General features: G+C 43.1%; 1 protein-coding gene across 1 annotated transcript in view; it reads left to right on the top strand.

Annotated features, from left to right (window-relative positions):
• The window catches only part of SPTBN5 (spectrin beta, non-erythrocytic 5), a 151,274-nt gene that overhangs the window by 75,785 nt on the left and 53,784 nt on the right, over positions 1–21,705 (top strand). The window contains exons 35-39 of the mRNA XM_019551043.1: positions 7,735–7,839; positions 9,577–9,762; positions 16,275–16,430; positions 17,681–17,872; positions 19,800–19,895. Coding sequence (XP_019406588.1) covers positions 7,735–7,839; positions 9,577–9,762; positions 16,275–16,430; positions 17,681–17,872; positions 19,800–19,895 — 735 coding nt within the window. The remainder of the gene's footprint in view (positions 1–7,734; positions 7,840–9,576; positions 9,763–16,274; positions 16,431–17,680; positions 17,873–19,799; positions 19,896–21,705) is intronic.

Below are 21,705 nucleotides of genomic sequence, written 5' to 3' on the forward strand. Positions count from 1 at the left end.
TCTGTTCTCTTATCTCTCTCTGTGGGAATTCCTCACCGAATCTTGCCACGTATTCTGCTTCTGGACATCCATTTAAACAAAGAAAAAATATAGAGGGGTGTGCTGATGTCCTCTGCATCTGGTGCCCTCTATCTACTGACAGCATGGCTGCAACTTGATTCATGAAAGGGCATGGACAGCAGATCAGAATGAATTTTTTTAGCATTATAAGAAAAATAGAGAAAGAATTTGCTCCATTCAAACAGAGCCCTTCAGCGCTAAAATGGGACTGTCTAGTGAGATGCATCCCCCTCGGCAAGTCAGGAAGGAATAAAAGAAAGTACTGGTTTAAACTGGTATTTCTGAGCAAGATTTTAACCAGAATAGTGTTGCCAAGGCTACAGTTGTGGACACCCAAATCACTTTCACAAGGGGGAACATTGTCATTTGCTGGTCTTGGAACAGACAGAAGCAAACATGTGTTTTAGAAGAATTCCCATCAGTCGGAAAGATTTCAGCCCTTTCCCCACTTTTTATGACCAGGTTTGTCTGGGCCATTACTTAGCAGCATCTGTTTTGCAGCAACACGTGTCTGCAGAATGGTCATGTGTCTCTGTATAATAGTAGTTTCATTCAGACCCTTGTTGTTGACAGTTTGCTTACACAGAACATGCTGTGTACATGTTCCACAAAGTTTCTCCCAGCTGCAAGGAGTAGGGGAAGGAAGAAAGTAACCGGCACTGAGTTTTAAACAAGAATTGCACTCTCATTCGTCCTCCATGCCAGTGTGACAGGTTTGACTTCATGCCAGCATCTTATGTTACATCCAAGTTACTTAAATGTTCACAGGATTTCAGCAGAGTATAGTCTAGGATTGTTCTATGCTAAAGAAAATAGAGCACATGTGGAGGAAATTAGACAAACATCTCTCTCTTTTATTACTGAATTCTGTTGTGCCATTGCTGGGAATCATTGTAGGAAATTCTCTTAAGACTTGTGAACAGAGGTCTTGCAACTTTGAGTGCAGACCGGCAGCAACTGAAGAAGAAAAGAAAGGAAAACTTGCTCTGTTTTTCAACAGAAGAGGAGCTCTGTATGCTCTACTTTCTTCTAAGCTCCTGAAGACAACAGATGCTTTGCTCAGGTTAACTGCTTCGGGCTTTTTCACAAGCAAAGTAACAGCAAGTTCACGGTCTGTCTCTGGCTAGCACTCTTGGCTCCCTCCTCCTCCGTCTGCAGTCTTACTATCAGAACACTCAGAGAGCAGAGGCTCGCAGTCAGTAATTTATCTTTCAGCCCATCACACTCTCATATCACTTTGCAGACGGGAAAGGTGCTGATGGTACTGGAGGTGTTGAAGGAATAGTGCTCTTTATTTTGAATGTGGATTTTTTTAGTTTATCATTTTTTTTCAGAAGAATGCTTATTAACCTCTTGCTCCTTCACATCAGAGGAAGAATGGAAATTTCCAGTGCCAAAGGAAAAAGGATTAGGACTTTGTTTTAAAAAGAAGGGGAAAGGCAAGTTTCTGCGGCTTTAGTTTTACACAGGGTAAGACTAGGCTGCAGAATGTCATGCAGGGACCATTACTGCAAACATTCATCTGCACCAATCTATGTTTCCACTGTGGAGGTGATGCTGTCTTCCAGTAGAGTGACCCCACCACCAACTTTCGAATCAGCTGTACGGGACAAGCCTTTCCAAAAATGGCCATCATCAGCATGGTATCTTCCAGGTAGTCAATCAGCAGCAGAAAATGTGCCAAGAAATGCCACCTCATCACCAAGCAGCATATCTTCTGGGGCTTACTGTTCAAGGTTAGACATCATCCTGGCTCATACAAATAGGAAGAGAGGTTTCAGGAAAGATCCCCAGTATGTTAATCCATCTGACATGACATCTAAGAGTTCCACGCTTCACAAAGATCCTCAGGGCAATGGACATAGGAGTTTTGGCCTTTGGTCTACACCTGCATCTTGTAAGCAATATTCAGGAAGAGATCAAAGTACCTGTCAATCTTCTACTGATAAAATTGGTCCCATGCAGCTTGCAATTTCTTTGCCTTCTGACGTCTCTTCCTTAAAAACTCCACTAAGCTGGACATCGCGTCTGGATGTAGCTCTTTCTGCCATTCCAGCTAGTTCACCGCTCCACAGCAAAGGTCTGCTGGCAACTCTGACACCTGGTCACTCAGTCTCACCCCAACATGGCTATAGTCAGTGCAGCGTTCGAATCCCAGACCTCCATGCTTCAATGAATCTGTACATTTCAACTTGCAGCTTGACAATAAAGCCTTTTAGGGCTGATACCCCAGTAAGCAGTCATGCTTATTCTAGCATTCTGATGCCACAGCTGGAGAAGGTATCTGCTAAATCAGCTGGTCTCCCAACAGGATCCCAGGTACCTAAACAAGGCTTTCCTTCAGCTGAGCCTCCAGCTCTTCAAATTACAAGATTTCATGTGACTTCCTCTGCTAAGTGCTCTGGTGTTCCTCAGCAAACAGCCTCCAGAGAGATATGGTTGTCACCAGCTGTGCTGACTGAAGGAAAAGGTTCTCCTGCTAGAAGTGAAGTCACTCAGACTGATTTTGATCCAGATTTGGTCATCTTCCAGAACCATCCAGCATCTGGAACAAAGTTTGGGGAGGCTCCCTGTGATAGGCTAACACCGGCTCACCATAAGGTTTCCAAAATAACCCTGATACTTGCCACCCCTTGGACTACTGTACCTATCCAGGTGGTAAGAGAATTCAGAAAGAGTCAAACATCCACTGTATTTATCAGGACACATGATCCAGATGCAGCTGGCCCATCCCTTCACACTGTGGGGCCAGGGGATGGCTTCTCTCTATCTGTGAATCCAGTTTGCTGTCCAAAATTGCTCTGTACTCAGAAACATTGGGCAACATGTGGCTTGAGGCCTTCCCCAGATGCTTGCATTGTAGGAGGCGTAGATCCTGACACTCTCTTAACAAACACACCGGCTTGCACTGCAAACGCATCACACAGAGCTGGGGAAAGTGCGTGGTGTCCATCTATTGCTGTCAACATTGCCTCCTTTGGAGCTGGGAGGAGAGTGGTGAAGATTTCCATTCCATTCTAGGAACATTTGTAAACAGAACTTTGGGGCAGAAATAACTAAGCCATGTGGATTCATCCTCGTTTTCTTCTTCTGGGTATGCTCCTATTCCCTACAGATGACTTAACTGGTGGGGTGGACTTGTATATGTTATTTCTGTTTTGTTGTTACTATGGCTGCAGTTAAGGAGAGATCCTACAAGGTGCTAAGCACTCTGATCTAATCCAACATAGCACATAAGCACATGCTTAACTTTAAGCATTTCTGTAGCCCCAGTAATAGCTCATGCTTAAAGTTAAACATGAAATTAAGTGCCTTGGAAAATCCCAGCCATAGTGCTCAGAGTCTTGCAGAACCAAGCCTGTAGAGCCAAGAATCATTTCTTCTTCTAGTTAGTCACTACAGCAATCTGTAAATAGCCTCAGGTTTTTTTCTTACTAATTTGTCGACATTTCCTGTGTTTCTAAATGGTTAATTTCTTTAGTTTTTTAATTGTTAATCCTTGTTTTCTAAAATTAATACATTCAAGTACTCATAAATTCCTTCCCTACCCTGTACCCTGAAAATGAGAGAGAGCTAGAGACTACTCTTTTGTGTGGGATACAAGGAATTCAGTCTCTGTATCCAGTGAAATTTGGAAATCCTGTCAATGTCTTATTAATGAAACCTGGAAGAGCTGTAGGGGATTTAGTCTAAGTCTTCGTGTAAAATATTTCATAAGTGAATATTTTATTAATGATTATATTGTAAAAAGTATTAGGATTCTGTTTTTTAACCTATAACTTCTGGGCTGGGTTCTTCTGATATATACCAGAGCTAAAAATCAAATATTGACAGAGCTCCATAAATTTCCTATGTGTATGTCAGTCGAGCTCCATGTCTTATAGTTATATTCTTATATGTAAAAAATAAAATAAAATAAAAAGCATACAGTTGGAGGGTGGAAGGCTCATCTTTAAATATATCTAAAGCACCTTGTGAGGCTTTAAAATATGTAGATAGTTTTATGAGCAACCTAGTGTGTCTTCTGCTTAAAATAAGGCATAGCGATGTAATTGTACCTTTTAACTGAATGTCATGCATAGTAAAAATAACTGAACAATAAACTGTGACTGTATTACATGCATTTATTTACTTCTGCTAAAACAGATTAAGTGTTGTTGTTCTCTTTTAAAATATGCATTTTTAATGTACTTTTTTAATGACAAGTTAATATCTGCATTTGCTTCCACCTGCATTCATAGAGAATTTGGTCTTTGCTATGATGTTGCAGGGGCTTAAATGTGGTAGCAGTTAGCCTCTTCTTGCTGTTAATTTGCGCTTAGAATACTCACAGACTTCACTTGGTGTCTTGTGCAGAACAGGTGCAGCATTGGCCAAGTGTGGTAAGTAGAATACTTTAGAGCTGGTCACAGATTGAAGAGATGAAGCTGAGATAGGGAGTGCTTCAAGAGTTTAATCAAGTGATGAATTACAATAGCTCCTGTTCCAAGGGGGAAAAATTATTAATTTGGCAAACTTCTCTTTAAGCTGAATCAATTTCTAGTAAGTGTGCATGAACCCAAGGTTGTAGTGTCCTGAGAACATCCTTATCCTAATCATTAAAATGTTTCCTCCAGGTTTTCTCAAAAACACTCTTATCTTTTTTGGCATGTGTTGTGCTGTCATAATCTGAACAGTTATTTTTATTGATGGACCTAAATAGCTTCATATTTAGTATTGTTCTGCTCGGTGTTATTGGATGCCTTTTAGAATGACAGTATTGTTGAATTCATTTTCAGTGAACTGAGCAGCAGTAAAACTGCATTTGCAGTGGACTTGAAAGCCTCAGTGTTTTTCAGTGCTGTGCCTTCTTAATGAAAAGAAACACTTAGAGAACCAAGATATATCCTGAAAAGGGCCAAGTCCACTGTGTGCCTTTAAAGTCTTTGCAAATTTTCATTTTAAAATGAGGTTGTTTTATAGGAAATGTTCCAGTCTGCAGTACTTTTTGTAGCTGAGAATTAAATTCCTGGTGGAGGTGATTCAGCACAGAAGAGAAACAAACCTGAAAGTCTATACCCATTGTATGCAATGTGGGGCCCTGGGTAACCCTGTAGGTTACCTGGTCAGAACTATGCAGTGCAATGCATTTGAAATTAATATTTCTCATTAAAGGAAGGGGGGGAGGAGGAGGGCAGGTCGGGGACCTCTCACAGGCAGCCTTCTATTGCCAAAGGAAATGATGTAATTGGCAAAGGGCCAATGGCAGTCTAAGAGCCAGTTTCCATTCTGCTTTCAGATTGGTGTAACAAATGCCTAATGGTAAAATGCTTCAATTCTCCTGATTTTTTTTTTAAAATCTTTATATTAAGATTGCAATTTAAATTCACAAGGGAAAGTTTTTTACCACACACAAACTCCTCAAGCTTGGACATGCTTTCTTTCAACCGTACTTGCACTGTTGGTACCACCCCTATAATACCAGAAGCTTGTAAGTCAATTCTCTTTTACTCTGCACTAAAAGTTAGCTGCACTACTTTGAGAACCTGATCCAAGTCTTGTTGAAATCACTAAGACTGGAGCTGGGATCAGGTGTTTATCATTATATCTACATGGTACAATGCAGTTCTGTGCAAAGGTACCTTGTTCAGAGGTACTTCAGCTATTAGGAGGTATATAGCCACAATAACACAGCACTCTGCCTAACCTAATTAGCTCTGCTGCTATACTTCTTCCAGCTATGCTGCTTCTGGTTCCAGAACTTGCTTTTTTAAAGCTAGCTTAAGTACCTCTGCTTGGCACTGCCTTGTCCCACGTAATTCCTATCTCTAGTGTTAAAAATGACATGTCACTTCGTTCCGGAGACAGATCAGTAGCATGTGTGTGCTCCAAAAAGCCCAATCAAAAAAGATTATTAAAAGACAAACAGAATTTTTTTCTCTGAATATATGCCTAAAATGTAAGATAGAAGGAGACAGAACAACATGGAATTCAAAACTGGGCTTTGGTTTAACATGAAATAGTCCTTAATGATAAGGCAGCACCTTGTTTGTCCCAATGCTATCTATGGTGAACCCATTAAGAGCCTAGGCATACTATCAGGAGGCCCTTGCAGCTAAAGTTGAGTGGGGGATGGGAATTAACCTTTCATACTTATGAATGGATTAGTATGGACCGCTGATATATCTGGATTGGATTCAATACTGCTCTGGACAGCGTACTGTGTGCGCAAAATATTCATCTCAAATTATCTTCCAAAAATGAATTGGAACACAAGTCCAGGAATGGATCTCTCTGTCCAAAGATTTCATCATCAACAAAAGGTCTGGATTATACCATGTACATAAAATATTCCAGGTAAACCTCTCCTCTGGGAGTTGCAGTGAAGGATGAGAAGTTGGATGATTCTTGCCAAGTAGATAGTTTTATAATTAGTTTTCCGGTGTAACTCAGGAAGAATGTCCTTGCCCTGGGATATATAATGCTGTGACTTCGATCATAATTAGAATATTTTGCAAATTGTGTGAACTGTTTGTGGACAACGTTGTTTTTCCTATGCACATAGATGCTGTGGAAAACCAATTTGCCTGTGTTCCAGATCAGACTTCTTCCACGAGTGTTGACCTTCCTGTTGCTTCTGTAATTCCATTCTGTTTCTCCCCAACTCTAAATTCCTTTAATTTATACCCAGGGTCTCAAATTTTTCTTCCGTCATACTTTATCCAGATAGAGTTACTATGTAGAATTTCTCTTCCTCAGCCAAACACTTATGTTTCCATTACATTATGTGATGAATTATGCAGTGCTGTATAAAATCTTTTAAGTTAAACCCCTTGTTGCAGCGTTAGCTCCAGAAGTCTGCCCAGCCATGTTGTGCTTACCCCACTGTAAACCAGGCCAGCCACTAATGCTCTGTCATGCCTTGTCATAGCTGTCTCATCCATTGTGGGGGTTGTGCTGCTCTTCTCGGTCTCACTGAAAAGGAGAATGAACTAAATGACAACTCATACTAAAGAAATGCAACACATTACAAGAAGCTTCCTTCATCAGTTTACTTTTGGTTGGTGGTAAGGCAGTAAAGGTGTTTATTATGTAATTGGAAAATTTGCACAGTTTCAGTGTATTTGGAGATATCTACCCAGGCAGTTGATTCCCCTAAATACCTCCATAACTTATTGGACATACATGCGGTGCCAAAGACCTGCAGATGAGGTACTTGGCAAGCAAAAGCATCAGAAGTGAATTAAGCAGAGACCAATTGCCTAAAAGCTGCTCCCCTATTCCAGACTAAAGTGTGTCTGAATCAGAGATTGATAGCACTAGCAAACAACTTCAACACTTGCATTTCCACACTCTTCACTTAGCTCTAAGAATGCATTATCATCATGCTTAACTCTTCCAGTACTCTACTGAACAGCAGTTAATAGGCCAAGCAGGGCAGGTAATAGGCAAGCTACCTCACACCCTTCTGTCAATGCCCAGATGCAGGCAATGCTACCATATCATCCTGGTAAGTTTTCTCTTGTATTGCTTAACATTCCCCAATTCATTGTTTTGGGCCTGGTCCTTGCTGGTGCAAATTCTCAGGCGTCCTATTAGTGTCTCACTTGAAAAAGCACTAAAATGCAATTTGGATTAATTCAATACTCACATCTAACAACGCTGTTCAGACTACTATTCAACTTTTGATTGTAGATTTATTTGAAAACCAGTGACCTGGAAGACTCGGTAGATGAGGTGGAGCAACTGATCAGGAAACATGAGGCTTTTGAGAAGCTCCTGGCCTCACAGGATGAGAAGGTAAAAAACAAAGAGTACTTTGTCAAGTACAAGGGAGGAGGTATTTTTTGCAAATGAAGCACAGAACTGTTGATTTAGGCTGGTATGCTTGAGCCAAACAAGCAGCACTAGGGAGCCTTAATGGAAGTCTAGTGAAATAGGAAGTCTATAACTCAGAGAAGCTTCAAACAGTGCCCTGGCTGTGCTGACTGGTAATATGTAGGAAAATTACACTATGCTGGGACTTACCAGATAAAATCTTAGAAAGAAGCTATATTATTGTTTGCTGAAAATAACTGAAATTCTTATTTTTCCTGCAAAAATACAATGGACATGTACACCAAGTAAATAAAGTAGTTAACATAAAAGAGCAGAGGGAACAGGTTATTTAAATATATACACTGTGTTTACGTGTGAAATCAGTAATGAAGTGGCTGGTGTATTTACATTCCCCTGCTCTCTGTACAATAGAAGCAGAGCTGCTCAGCTGTGGGTAAGAGGCTGTATACTGCAAACAGCTAACTGAGTGTCTACTTTAACTCATAGTTACCAGGTAGCTCTTAAATAGGCATGATGTGCAGCACAGTGCCCAGAAATGTATTGTAGTACACCTTATTAAATTGTATTAGCTTGTTCCCATCTTTCACACAGACTAATGGCTCTAAGTTGCAGCAAAGTAGGATTAGATTGGATATCAGAAAAAACTTAATCACTGTTAAAACAGTGAGGTAATGGAATAGACTGTTAGGGACGTTTTGGACTCTCCATCGTCAATAGAAGTTGAGGTTAGATACTAGGAAAAAACTCTTTCACTAGGAGAGTAGCAAAGCAGTGGAACAGGCTGCCCAGAGAGGTTGTGGAATCTCCATCCTTGAAGGTTTTCAAGATTCAGGTAGACAAAGCCATAGTTGGGAATGGTCCTGCTTTGAGCAGGGGCTTAAACTAGATGAGCTCCTGGGGTCCCTTACAACCCTAATTTTCTCTGTTTCTCTGAGATTGGACAGGCATTGGCCAGGGGTGATCTAGGAGTAGATATGCCTATGTCATACTATGGGTATTTCCCATGATTTTGGACTTTGCTGATTACCACACAGGGCCAGAAGTGTTTTTTGCCACTCCTGCTGCTACATGTCAAGATGTTTTCTTTTTTTTTCAACTTTCCTCAGCAGCATTTGGGGTTAGCTGCAGCCAAGGCTGGGGATTTTGACCAGTATGTGCCAGTGATTCTTCTGGGACTTAAACTCTGATGTTCCTGGCTAGAGGATCTTGCCCCCCCCCCACCTCTGCCCCCCCAGCTTAGGGTCAGATCAATTGCCATATTTGGCGTCAGGAAGGAATTTTACCCCATGATCAGATTGGTGCAGACTGTGAGGGTTTTTCCTTCCTCTGTAGTGTGGGACATGGCCCTCTGCATATTTTAACAACCTTTGCAATGGCAGAACATTTACTGCAATGGTCCCCCTGGTTTACCAGTGGTTGTGTCAAGGTTGACTGTATGGTTTTGCTAATAAATTAGACATTGGATTTGTATAGGGTGGTTTAGATAGGGATAAACATGCCTCAAGCAGGAGGTTGGACTTAGTGACCTCTTGAGGTTCCTTCCAGCCCTACTTCTTTATGATCCTCAGTTTCTCCTTGCTTTCCTGCCTCTCCAAAGATTCAAGGAGTTTCTTTTCAGGTAGAAGAAAGAAAGAAGCCTTTCTTGTTGTTTCCTTTCATAATGGCCAGACTGTGATTTCCAATTTGTTTTCCTTTTAGGTGACTTCTCTTCAGGACCAGGCCAGCAGACTCCTGAAGAAAGGTGGATTAGGAGGGATACAGATTCAGCACAAATTGAGCTCCATACTAGACAGAAGGCGTCGGATCAAAGAGCTGTCCCAGAGCAGGCAGGAAAAACTGCAGACTTCACTTCTTCTTGTGGTCTTCTATCAGAATCTGGCAGAGGTAAGAGAGCTTCTGTCAGAATCTGGCAGAGATTTGTGACCAGATTAGGGACTCTCCTCACTCTGAAAGATCTCAGTGTGTATGCCTGCTCCTAAGACTAATCAAATAAGTATTTAATTATTTCACCAAATTCCTATTTCTTGGCAGTGGTTCTTTCTGTTGGAACCACAGCTCATGCTCTTTTTACAAAATGTGTGATAGCAAGTGCTTATTTCTGTAAGCAAATGCTGTCCTTGAATTTGCCAGTCAAGTGTTTGGGTCAAATCCTAACACGGCCCTGGCAACTGCAATGCGGAGTTGTCCTCTGCTCCACAATTCCTCTCATTGGTGCAGGATTCAGTGAAGCAGGCTGAGGAAGCAAATAGTTGTGTAGTGCTGTTACTTTAAATGGAGCAATGCATCTCTGACTAATGGCTCAAACCACCACAGACGTGCTTTTTGGTTAAGGGATGTCCAGTTGATCTATAGTCAGTACCGTAACTAAAGATGAGTAAGCTGGGCACCAGCCCCTGGTGCTGATTTAGAGGGAACACCAAAATGGCAGCCCCCATGGAGCCCCAACTACAGCAGCAGTGGGGCTGGAGCTCGCATGGAGGTGGCATCATGGGCACTGAGGAAAGACTCCCTAGTGGCATCCTCATCCCTTGCTCTCTGGTACTCAGCATCTCCTCTCTCCCACCCAGGATGCCAAAATTCCTAGTTATGCCTCTGGATACAGTCCATCCAATAATGTACATCCCACCCCACAGCTCCCTTTTGAGCATTATGTTGCCAACTTTCTTGGCATATGTGCTGGGAAAGGGGCTCCCACTCCCTGCTGTCCTAACCCATAGCACGGCACAGGACTGGGCCCTATGTCACAAGAAAACTTGGGTTTTCTAATCAGTTTCCTCCTGCCACCTGTTTCATTCAGGGAGTTGCAACAAGGAGGTTTTATGCCAGAGTTGCTCTTTACCTACCCGTCTAATCAGGGTTTTATATTGCTGCCTACCACTGTAGAACTTGAGTACCACCAAGTAATCAGTAAAAATACCCTCTCACAATAGTCTTTATCTCCTTTCCCAGGGAGCAATGAGGTTTTGGGAGCATTTGTACATGGGGAAAGTTGACTTGAAGAAGTTTGTGGCACTTTTGCTTTGAGTGCAGTGAGACCCACTGTCACTTGTATTACTTGTGAGGGAGTGAGCTCCCTACCCTTAAGTCCAGCTCCTGTAGAAGTCCTGTCCCTTGCAGTCACAAACCATCCTTGCTGGTGCGCAGAATTCTTGTTCAGTGGAACACAGCGGGCCATGGTCTTGGGGGAGAGGCAACTTTTTGAATAATTAAAGCTTACTGACTGCATTCTGAATTTATATGGGGGACAGCACAGAGAGCAGAGCATCAGAAGGATTTGGTCTTTTTAAAAGACAGGCTGATGCATTTTCAAAGCATGCAGTTTCATTTTCAGAAGGAAAATTGCAGTAGGGAATTTTGGAGATCACAGCTGTGTGGATTACAGGACAGAGACACATTCTTCTAGGGCAGATGATACTTACCTGGCAGGGGAGATACAATCACAAAAGTGGGTTTCAGGGGTGAGGCTCATCTACTGCACTCTGAGGATGCTGACCCCTTCATTTTCACCAAATGGAAGTGGGCATCTGTTTGCTGCCATAGCTATTTGAGTATCCGGTAGTAGTGAGGAGTTGATAATCTTCCATGATGACTTGTAATATCTCAAAGTCTGCATACTATCCTTAAAGACTCAGGAAAAAGAGGATTAGGAATGCAATTATTTTTATTTGGAGGAATGAGCACAAAGGTCAAAGTCAGGAGGGCCTGCAGTTTGATACTGGCTCTGCCACTAACTCACCATGTGCAAGTCCCTTCTTCATTCTTCCTGATTCCCCATATATGCAGGAGATTAATAATATTGCCTGTTTATCTCATAGAGGCATGGTGACAAATAGAGAGTAGCGATACTGTGCCTGGAACTTGTTAAGTTCCATTATAAATAATGTGTTTAATTTACCAAAAGTTTGCTCACCCTGGGCTCTGAGTACATATGTATTTACATATGCATGCTTTTAAACAAATTCTGTCTATATTTGTTTTAAAAAATCTCACCGGAAATTAGGCTGTTTCCATCTACATGTAGTGGGTAAAATCTTAGCCCCTTTTAAATCAATTGGAGCTTTTCTGTCAACTTCAATGGAACTAGAATTCCACCCCATCCCAAGTCAACCCATTGGATACAGGGGGCCTGGGAAAATGGATCAGCTTTGTTGTGCATCCCCAAGGACAGCTGAGTCAGAATCTTAGGGAGCAAGAGAGGGGGAAGATCTCTCACTGTCTAGATCCTTTCTACTGAAACCTGAGAGCAGTTAAAATCACTGAGAATGGTAGGTAAAGGCACACAGAAGTGGCTGTTAAATTAAGGGGTTACCTTTTCCACCAGAAGATCCTATCGGTGGTCCTGTTAAAGTCTGTCATTACATCACACACTTAATATTAGAAAGGGGGAGAGAACCCCTAGTGAGTTACCATAACTGATCCACTGGCAACCTGGTTTGCCTGCTCAGACAAGACTCTCCTACTGAAATGAAGAGACGCCTAAGTGTCCTTTGAGTGTTAATGTGTAGCTGTGTAATAAGAGAAGTCCCTAACTTGTGAGGAAGGAGAGACAGCAAGTGCATTGGTAATGAAAGCAACAGATGACAGCTTGCCCTCCTGGGCAACCTTGACACAAGTTTCTTCTTGGAATCCCTGAATGTGCTCCTGGGGGTGGGGAGCTATTTTCTGGAAGGGGTAGGTAAACAGGCACTGTCGTTCCTGTGTACAGATTTCAGTAGCTGAAAAAAAGCTTCAGATAGGTCATTAACAAAGAAGAATCACCCAGTGACTGAGTCCAGTGTAAATCAGTGCAGTTCTTCAAAGGCAAATGATCCTGTGCTTAGGGGCAGAAATTGACCTCAGTGTGCTGTCCTCACACAATCCAAACTGAAGCGTACTCAGTGCTTTGAGGTCTACAGAATCAGTAAAAATGTGTGCTATGTTTTCAGTTCTCAGTGCTCTGACAGAAAGATGATATTTGCTTCACAACCAAAAGCTAAAATAAGCATTTTTGTTTTTCCCTTGAGACAAACTGAAGTTTATCCCTTTGCCTGTTTTATTCTGCTTGGCTTCTGTCTAACCCCCCCACCCACAAGAAAGGCAAGAGAATTTGAGAGACATAACTATAATAAGCTCCACCTGAAAACTCGTTCTCATTTTTTGCTTGCTTACCTTACATCATTTGCAAGTGTAATAAGCACTTCACAGAAAACATCTAGAAGACAGGAGGGGATTCCCCTCACAATCTTAATGGCAATGACCTACAACTGCAAATGTGACATATGCAAGGAGGAACAGTAGACTAGAATGACACAGGTTACAGACATAAACAAGTGTAGTTACTCTCTTTTTGAACACATGCATCCTACTGTAGAATAAAATGATGACAGCATAGTTGCAAGCAAAACATACCCCAATGAAAAAAGGTCCTAACACTTGTATGTGAGAATGGGGCTCAAAAACTAATCAACAGGGTACCAAAGGGGGTTGCTTATTGGAGATCTTACAGTACTTTTCACACTTACCTGGTTGAACTGAAAAAAAAAATGAGTATTTAAAAAGTACTGCAGTAAATTACCTAGAGTACCTTAGGAGCTAGTAGGAAAAGTGTCATTAATACTTTCCACTTCTATAAGGCTTTACATTTGAAAATCTCTAATGTGGACATCTCTAATTGCTTAATATTAATCCTCTCAGCCTTGCAAGACCTGTTTAGAACAAATATTTTATAGAGGAGGAGACAAAGGCACAAAGTTTTAAGTGATTTAAAGACCACAAAATAGGTCAATAATTGAGACCAGAAAAAGAGCCCAAGAGCTTCCAGCCTAACAAACAGAACAGCTCGCCATCACTAATGCAGTGCAAGCTAGTGGACTCCCTTCTAGTGCCAGTGAACCCTCTGCAGCTACTCTTTGCAGTTGAGGTGTTGGCATTGAGACAGGCTTGTGGCCACAGAGCAACCATGACATCCCCTGGTGGCCTTGTGGCTCCTGCCTAGCTCAGACTCTGATCCCTGAGTGTGCCATTGTGAAAGATTGCTAGGCTGCTTGCCCACCATGCCTTGTTCTTCTTCTTAAAGGTTGGTTAAAGAAGGCTTCCCTTAGGCCTTTGAGTGAGCCTTAATCCTAACAATTCCCCACCGGATCTCTCTTTCAGCCTGACTATGCCTCTGGGAAAATTGCATGGCTCTGTTCCTCCCCTGCACCATGCCCCAAGCCTCGCAGGTGTTTTAACTATGATGTTCAGTTCACACATTTGGCCCCTTTTGGTTCCCAGGGCCCCCAGTCCCACTTCCAGCCCCTCTCAGACTCATGGGCCCCTCTCCAGGCTTTACCTTAGGCTCGGGCCAGGTGGGGCAGGACTCAGAGGGGCCTGGGGGAGTTGGCGGGGGATGGGGCCAGGCAGGATCCCCCCATGGTCTCCTCCTCACTCCTCCAGCCCCACCTACTTACCAGCATGTAGCCCAGGCCCAGCTCCCTGCTATGGAGAGTGGGAACTGCCTGAATCTCTGAATCGATTCGGAGGCTTCCAATTCTATTCGGACCTTTTAATGGGTCTCCAGATTTGATTCAGTATTCAGAGATTTGGCCCCTAACTCAGGCCGAATCTCCTCCAAATCAGATTGGCTACTGAATTTTCATTGGCTACTCTCTAGGCCTTTGCACCACCAGCTGGGCCACACTCTAAGCCCCTGCTGAGCTGCTGGCCTTTTAAGTAAACCTTGCCTGCCCTTGTAGGCTACCAGGCTAAACTGCTAGTACAACTTAATGATGAACATCTGGTCTCTGGCAGGCTCTCAAGCCTTCTATAGGCTAAACATAAAACAGAGCCCCTCAGGCTGCTTGCTCCCTTAGGCTAGGGACAAATGTACAGAAAGCCTGATCCTGAATTGATTTAATGTTCGCATGTTAGTCTAACTTAGCTAGGCTGAACCAGTTTGTAATTGGACAGACATTCTCTCTGGACTGAGGAAATTCAGGCATATGCCTGCAGTGACTCAGGCTAGAAGTTAGGGGACGCTAGAGCAGCCCTCCCTTCCCTTGTACAATGCTGAGCTGAGGGGGGCATGGCCATGCCCCAGCTAGGATGCTTTGATTAAGGAGGTCTGCCTGCACCATTCCAGGCTTTTCCCCACTGGCTGCTCAAGGGTCCGGAGTGTTGCCAGCCCCCAGCCCCCTGCTAGATCTCTGAGGTGGGGGGTGCAGTGCATTCATCTGCTGATGATACAGAGCTTTTTCAATCTACCTCCCTACTTCTTTATTTTGTCTGCAGCAAACTAGCAGGCAAGCAAGCCAGCAGGGGAATGATAACAGTGTTTATCACCTCATCAGCAAAACAATAGCCTCTCTCCATTAGTTCAAACTCTTCTTAAACAGTTTACAGGCTGACCTGTTGATTAGCTCCAAAAAGCCCTAAGTGGTCACTGTTCTGTCTGCCTGTCCCAGTGAAATTGGAGAGATACATAGACACAGACACCTCTTGGCATTAGCTAGCATACCACATGCCTAGAGTCCATGGGGCTGGGGTCTGTGCTGTGGGAGATGGGAGGGAGGAAGAGGTAGGGTATTCCTGCTTGAGCAGTGAGGGAAGCCAGGCAGATCCTGCTGTTTCTGCAGCCTCTGTCAGAGGTCCAGCCAGGGAGCAGAGGGGAGGGGCCAGCTCTGTTGTGGAGCAGAGCCCCACTCAGCCCAGAAAGCACGCTGAGATACTGGGGGAGTCTGGTTTATTTTAAACCAGCTAGGGGTCTGGAACAGACATTACATAAACTGGTTTGACCCAAATCAGTTAAGTCTGATACTACATTTTAGCGGGTTTATTTCAAACCAGTTTTAGCCATTTTCAAACTGGTTTATGTGCAGTGAACATCTGTTCTGTTACAGGTTTCAACCAGTTTCTGATCACTTAAACCAATTTATGTATAAGGTCTGTCTCCAGCTTCAAAGGAGCAGGCACATCCCAGTGCCTGGCTATAACAATAAATAATTCTATGCAAGACAGCCTCAAGAGAGGGCTTATGAGGTCCCAGGCTGGCTTTTTCCTAGGCTGAGATGTTTCTGGTTGTACTTCCTCGAGGAATTTAATGTTGTTGAAAGATTCTTGCCTCATGACAGAAAAAGATCCTTTATCAGTAATCTGGGGTAGATCTCTTTCTGATGCACGATTGCATGTAATTCCATTTATAACATTAGATAGAAGAAAAATTGTATCCAAGCAAGTGTTCATATCTTGCCTAAAATCATTTCAGAGACTTGTCATTCTGCTTCACTTTTGCTAATAACTCCCCTTGACACTGCCTTCCCTAGGCAAAGGCAGTTTCACAGGACAGTGTTTTAGGTCTTTGGAGGGGGCTCTGAGATCAGGAGAGGAAAAATAATAGCTTTTGGGTTTCATGTTAATTCTGCTGCTCCCCTCTGCTGCAGGCAGAGTTCTGGATTGGAGAGCGCATGAAGAAACTGCAGGACCCTGCCATCCAAGATCCCAGCAGCCTGCAAGACAAAATGAAGCTGCTGCAGAAACATCAGGTGTTTGAGGCAGAGATTTTAGCTAATGAGGAGATCATCACAGCTGTGAACAAGGTAATGCCAAACTCTGGAGCCATTATACAGATTATTTAAGGTTCTGTCTGCAGGAGGACAGGTGGAAAGAGTTCAAATCATTGTTAATCATTCCCTTGGTTTGTGCTGAAGTTCCATCCCCCTCCAGAGACTGGGTGACAAGGACACAAGTAATATTCCACAGGGGTGACTAAAATGGTGTTAATTCACAAAGGACTTCCCTGTTTCCTTAAGTCAGAAATAAGCCTTGCCAAATGAAGTGGATCCACTGTGCTGTGATGTGTTGCAACACAGCTAATCTGCTCCATTGGGTCAAACACATGTCACCCCTTGTCCCACCTGTTGATGCTGCAGGAAAAGGGGTGATGTGTTCTCCAAGGGCTTCAGGGGCCTGATCCTCTGCATCCTAGGAATTTCTAGGCAGAATAAGATACCCTAAACCCTGTGATCACCTGTCTGTCTTTCCCCACTTACCCAAACACATCACCAAAATCTCTGGGGGCCCATTTGGGTAGGTGGGGAAAGTCTGGGCTTCCCTGTAGTGTGTTCATCCCTGTAGTGTGTCTCACTAAACAGGCAAAATTGGGGTTTCCCTGCTTACCCAAACCTGTCTCCAGGATCATCAGGGACCTGCCTAAGTAAGCAGGGAAAGTTGGGGTTTCTCTGATTACCTAGACCTGCCCCTAGGATCTCCTTCCTTAGGCAGCTGGAGAGCGTGGGCAGTTCAGGCTGCCCACACTCTCCTACCACAGAGCTAACAGATGCCCACTGCAATAAGCCAGCATAATTTATTACCACGTTTTGCCGCATCACTGATTTGCCTCTGATGTGGCATGACAGAAGGGAGGGACACCTATTTTTATTACAGCACAGACGTAATGCTGGGTCACGTCCGTTTCTACCCTTACTTCTATGTGGAGAAGAACCACTTGTTTCCCTTACTAGGCTGAGTCCTCCTAATCTAGGAAGGGAGACGTGAGTGTGAGTCATTCAGATGGAGGCTGTGATTGTCTGAAATATTTTCCCTTGTGCTCCCATCCTCTAAATTTCATCTTGCAGCTGGAAAACTCAAACCTGGATTTCTTCATTGTGTCAGAATAGTGCAGATTTTTCTTCCAGTAGAAAGAAAAAAATAGGATGAGCAATAACAATTTAGGGAGGGAGACTGAAGTAAGATTTAGAGTTTGGGGAAAGGGTGTCTCTTATAAAGATCATGCAACTCTTACATCAGTTGTAAAATTTCTTTCTAATTCCCTCATTCTGACATAAAGAAAGGTGAAGCCCTTATTTCACAAGGGCATCCCAAATCAGGGGAGATTCGTCGTCAGAAACGCATGCTTCAGGAACACTGGGAGAAGCTGAAGTGGGCTCTTGCTGCTCGTGGTAAGATGCTGGAGGACAGTCGGGACTTCCTGGAGTTTCTGCAGAAGGTAGACCAGGTGGAGGCCTGGATCAGGGACAAAGTAAGTTGACTCTGTTCTTTAACTGGGGAAAGCAGATTAAAGATGCTCTGTAAAGAACTGCCCTTTAGCAATGCACATTTGATGATGATATCATTTTTCAGTGCATTTTCAATCCTGGAAAATCTTAGTGCTGTAGGGAAACATTAAGCAACTACAGAGACATTTCAATGTGTTTTAATGCCAAAATTGGAATTTGGCTAGGTCAGGGGCCACCAACCTTAATTAAGCTGCAGACCTAACAACACAGTTCCAAACCTGGGGTGGTGGGGGAGGAGGGAATTTTCCCTGTGCCCTTGTCAGCGCCATGCAGCTGGGAATAGCACCAACACCACTGCCACTTCTCCCAGCCTCCTGCTCCCTGGCTGCAGTGCAGGCAAGAATCCAGCCTTTAGGGAGCTGCACTAGGGCTGGGCATCTGCAAACTTCATCCATGCTGCTGCATGTACTCCCTGCATCCTTCCACCCCTGGCTGCATTATGGGCACAACTGGAAGCTTCCTGGCCCTAGTGCAGCTCCCCATCTGCTGGAGGCTGCAGCAGTACTGCATCTGGGGTGAGGGGGAAGCTGTGAGGAGACACAGCAGCAGCAAAGATGTAGTCTGAAGAAATTGGGGGTGTGCATGTATGAAACCATAGTCCAGTAGGCTATACACTGAAACCAGTGAGACTACTCTCCATAAGCAGAGAAAACCAGGCAGCTGCACCCAGGGTTCAAGGGGCACAGTCTTGCTAAGAAATTCCAGGGTTGTACAGGATTGGGCCTCTCAAGCCCCCAGAGCACCTGTTCAGGGTGTCTGGAGAGTGCAGGCAGATTCAAGCTGCCTGCACTCTTCTGCCAGAAGACACATAGAATTATGCTCTTAAATAGCAGCGCAAATTGAAACCACATTCACTGCATGCTTTTGGCACTTGTGGTGATGGACATCAGTTGGCTTAGCCTTTGCCACTATAAGGATTTGTATGGCAGCCCATAGGTGGCAAAAGGTGTTTCCACCCATAGGTGTTTCCACCTTTAGATTAATCTGTTTTGTCATCATGATACCCAAGTTCCATTCCAAACACTGTTTTCCCATCATAGAAGTATGACTTGACTTCTGTGGTCCAAATGTATAATTTTACACTTGGTTATACTGAAGTGCACAAGTGTTACTGTAGATTAGTATACAAATATTTTATAGATGAAAGCAAGTTAATTGGTTGAACTTGCTATATTCTCTAAACATCTGGCTATAGCTACTCACAGTTTCCATCACTGACAATCTCTGCTTAGTGGAATCCCAACATATGAGAGCTATTCTGACTACGGAATAAGATGCACTGTTAAAGCTGGAGCTTAGGAGTACACAAAGATTCTAGGCATGCTGCAGGTCATGATTTAAGATGTCTTTGTAGAGTATTATCAGAGAAACTTGCAAATTGGCCCCCACTGTAACCACAACCAACATTAACCAAATACAGAAATGCCTCACTATGTCCCTGAAATCCAGCCCAGTTTTTATGAGAAGAAAAGCAAATAGAGAAATGTATATGGGTTTCAAAGTAAAGGTCTGCTATTTTATGTCATTAATTAAGTATAGTCTTTAGATGGCGGGAACGTCACTTTATACCCATATGTGCAAGAAACAGTACATTGTACACTGTACCAAGGCATTCAAGAATTCAGATGTGTTGGCAAGCAGAAAAGAGTTTGATAGGCTATTCAGGAGACAGAGAAAATATACTTACAGTGATGTTGAGTACCAGTTATACAGAAACTCCATCTTAATGGAAATTGCATGCCTGGCATGTGACTTCAGAATGAATTAAATAAATTTTCCTTTCCTAACAAAATGGTGAGCAATGAAAAAGGCTATTTACTTGTATTCTGAAGCTAAACAAAGACCATTTGTTAACTGAATATCCACTTGACTACTTTTTCCTTTCTCCAGGAAGTGATGATTAATATTGGTGATGTTGGAAATGACTACGAGCACTGTGTGCAGCTCATGAAAAAGCTCAGTGAATTCCGAGGCGCAGCATCGGGGGTAAGAAATGTTTTCCCTGGCTATTTCCACATACTTGGAATGCACAAAGCCGAAGTCTAGCTTTTCAGCACAAAAAGGCAGCATAGTGGCTGGAGCAGTTTTATTATCTTTTGGGCAGGGAGAGCAGATGGTAGAACAGTGAGTTTTATGAGTTTAAAGACCAGTAGAATAGATATTATCTTGCTTTACATCTCTCTCTGTCTAATGTTTTGTGGCGTCTGAATGAAGCAGTCAAATTATTCCTAATGAAACCCAAAACTTCAGGTCCAGTAGCAATGAAGGAATTTCAGGTTTGAGTGCTAGCTTTTGAGTGAGTCTTAAATGATTTGCAATTTTGGATAGAAATTATGCAAACTGCAGTTGCTTTTACCCAAAATCAAGCAAAATTAAGTGGTTTCCAAGGTGTATCTACTTGGATTTGTTTGAACCTTTAACCCTATTCAGAATATCATGAACTGAGCCTCTGAAAGGAACTTACATGACCTATCCCCTATTTCCCTCCTTATTTGAAACTGCCAATTTTCTTGCATCTCTTAATTTAAACAGAGTATATTTGTATACTTTTTGTTTTATACTACACACATGGTTTATCACTAATTATAAGAACATCATAAGCATTTGGGAATACAGAGCAACACTTTACATATTGGATAACAGCAACGTGACAGGACAGCTGCCGGGTTCATCTTTCCATGCTGAGGTCTCTAGATCCTCCTTTGTGATGATGAGTCACTACAGCTGCCTTTCTCACACCCCAGGGGGACTCTCTAACTTGGGCACAGAACTATTTGGAGTATTCATGAGCAGGCTCTGATTTGACACAGTGGCACACTGGCTGCCTGCTTCAGCTTTATTTGCTAAGAGCTCTGAGATCACCCTCTAGGCTGGGAAACTGTAACAGGGGCTCCTGGTATGACAATTTGAGGGAGTTTTCCTTTAACATTCTCCATCACCTTCACCATGTCTTCTACCTTGTTGCCAAGTTATTTCAGAACATCTCACATTTTCTCTTCTTGTTCCTTCATCACAGAAGGAAAAACTCATATTGGACATTAAATGGCTTTCCTGAGATGTCTGACATCTGTAGAGAGATCCTGGGCTTTCCTTCCTAGTGCTTTCCAACCCTATGAAAATGTCTTACTATTGGATTTGGGTTGAGAGCCAAAAGTCTCACTTCAGCTGTAGGAAGGCAGTGAAGTGAGACCAAAGAAGTCCAAAAGCAACCTCCACTAGCCCTTCAGTAGCTCATGGGCAAAACAAGATGTCTGATATAGATAGTGCCAGGCAAACAGAAGGACAGGGACAACAGGGGAGGAAAGAATGATATAGTATTGAAGTCACTATAAGGTGACATTCAGTGTCATTTTCTGCATTAGATAGCAGCAAATACAATGTTCTTACACCATAAAATGCATGTGCCCCCTGGAGAGTGGTTGGGACTGTGGAAACTGTGATGATCACCATTATAGCCGTTAGGGCTGTGCAAAGGTTTGCTGACTTGATTTGGTCTGATTCAGTGGCTGAATCTCCAAATCCAAATCAAAACAGAGGACCTTTTAATCCCTCTGATTTGAATTGGACCCCTCTGAATCGATTCAGAGAGATTCAGAAAGATTTGGCGATTTGGACATAGACACAGCTTTAAATGTTTTTTCTATATACCTCTAGGTATCAGGTGGCTCAAGAATGCTGCAATGCTGGGATGCATGGAGTGTCCCACAGAAGCATGGGGGGCTCCCCAGCACGCTTGGCAGCAGACCCAGAATTGGACCTAAAGCACTTCCAATCCACTTCTGGGTCTGCTCGGGAG

Source organism: Crocodylus porosus, unplaced genomic scaffold (genome assembly GCF_001723895.1).
Source record: "Crocodylus porosus isolate Cpor-Errol unplaced genomic scaffold, CroPor_comp1, whole genome shotgun sequence".
NCBI lineage: Eukaryota > Metazoa > Chordata > Crocodylia > Crocodylidae > Crocodylus > Crocodylus porosus.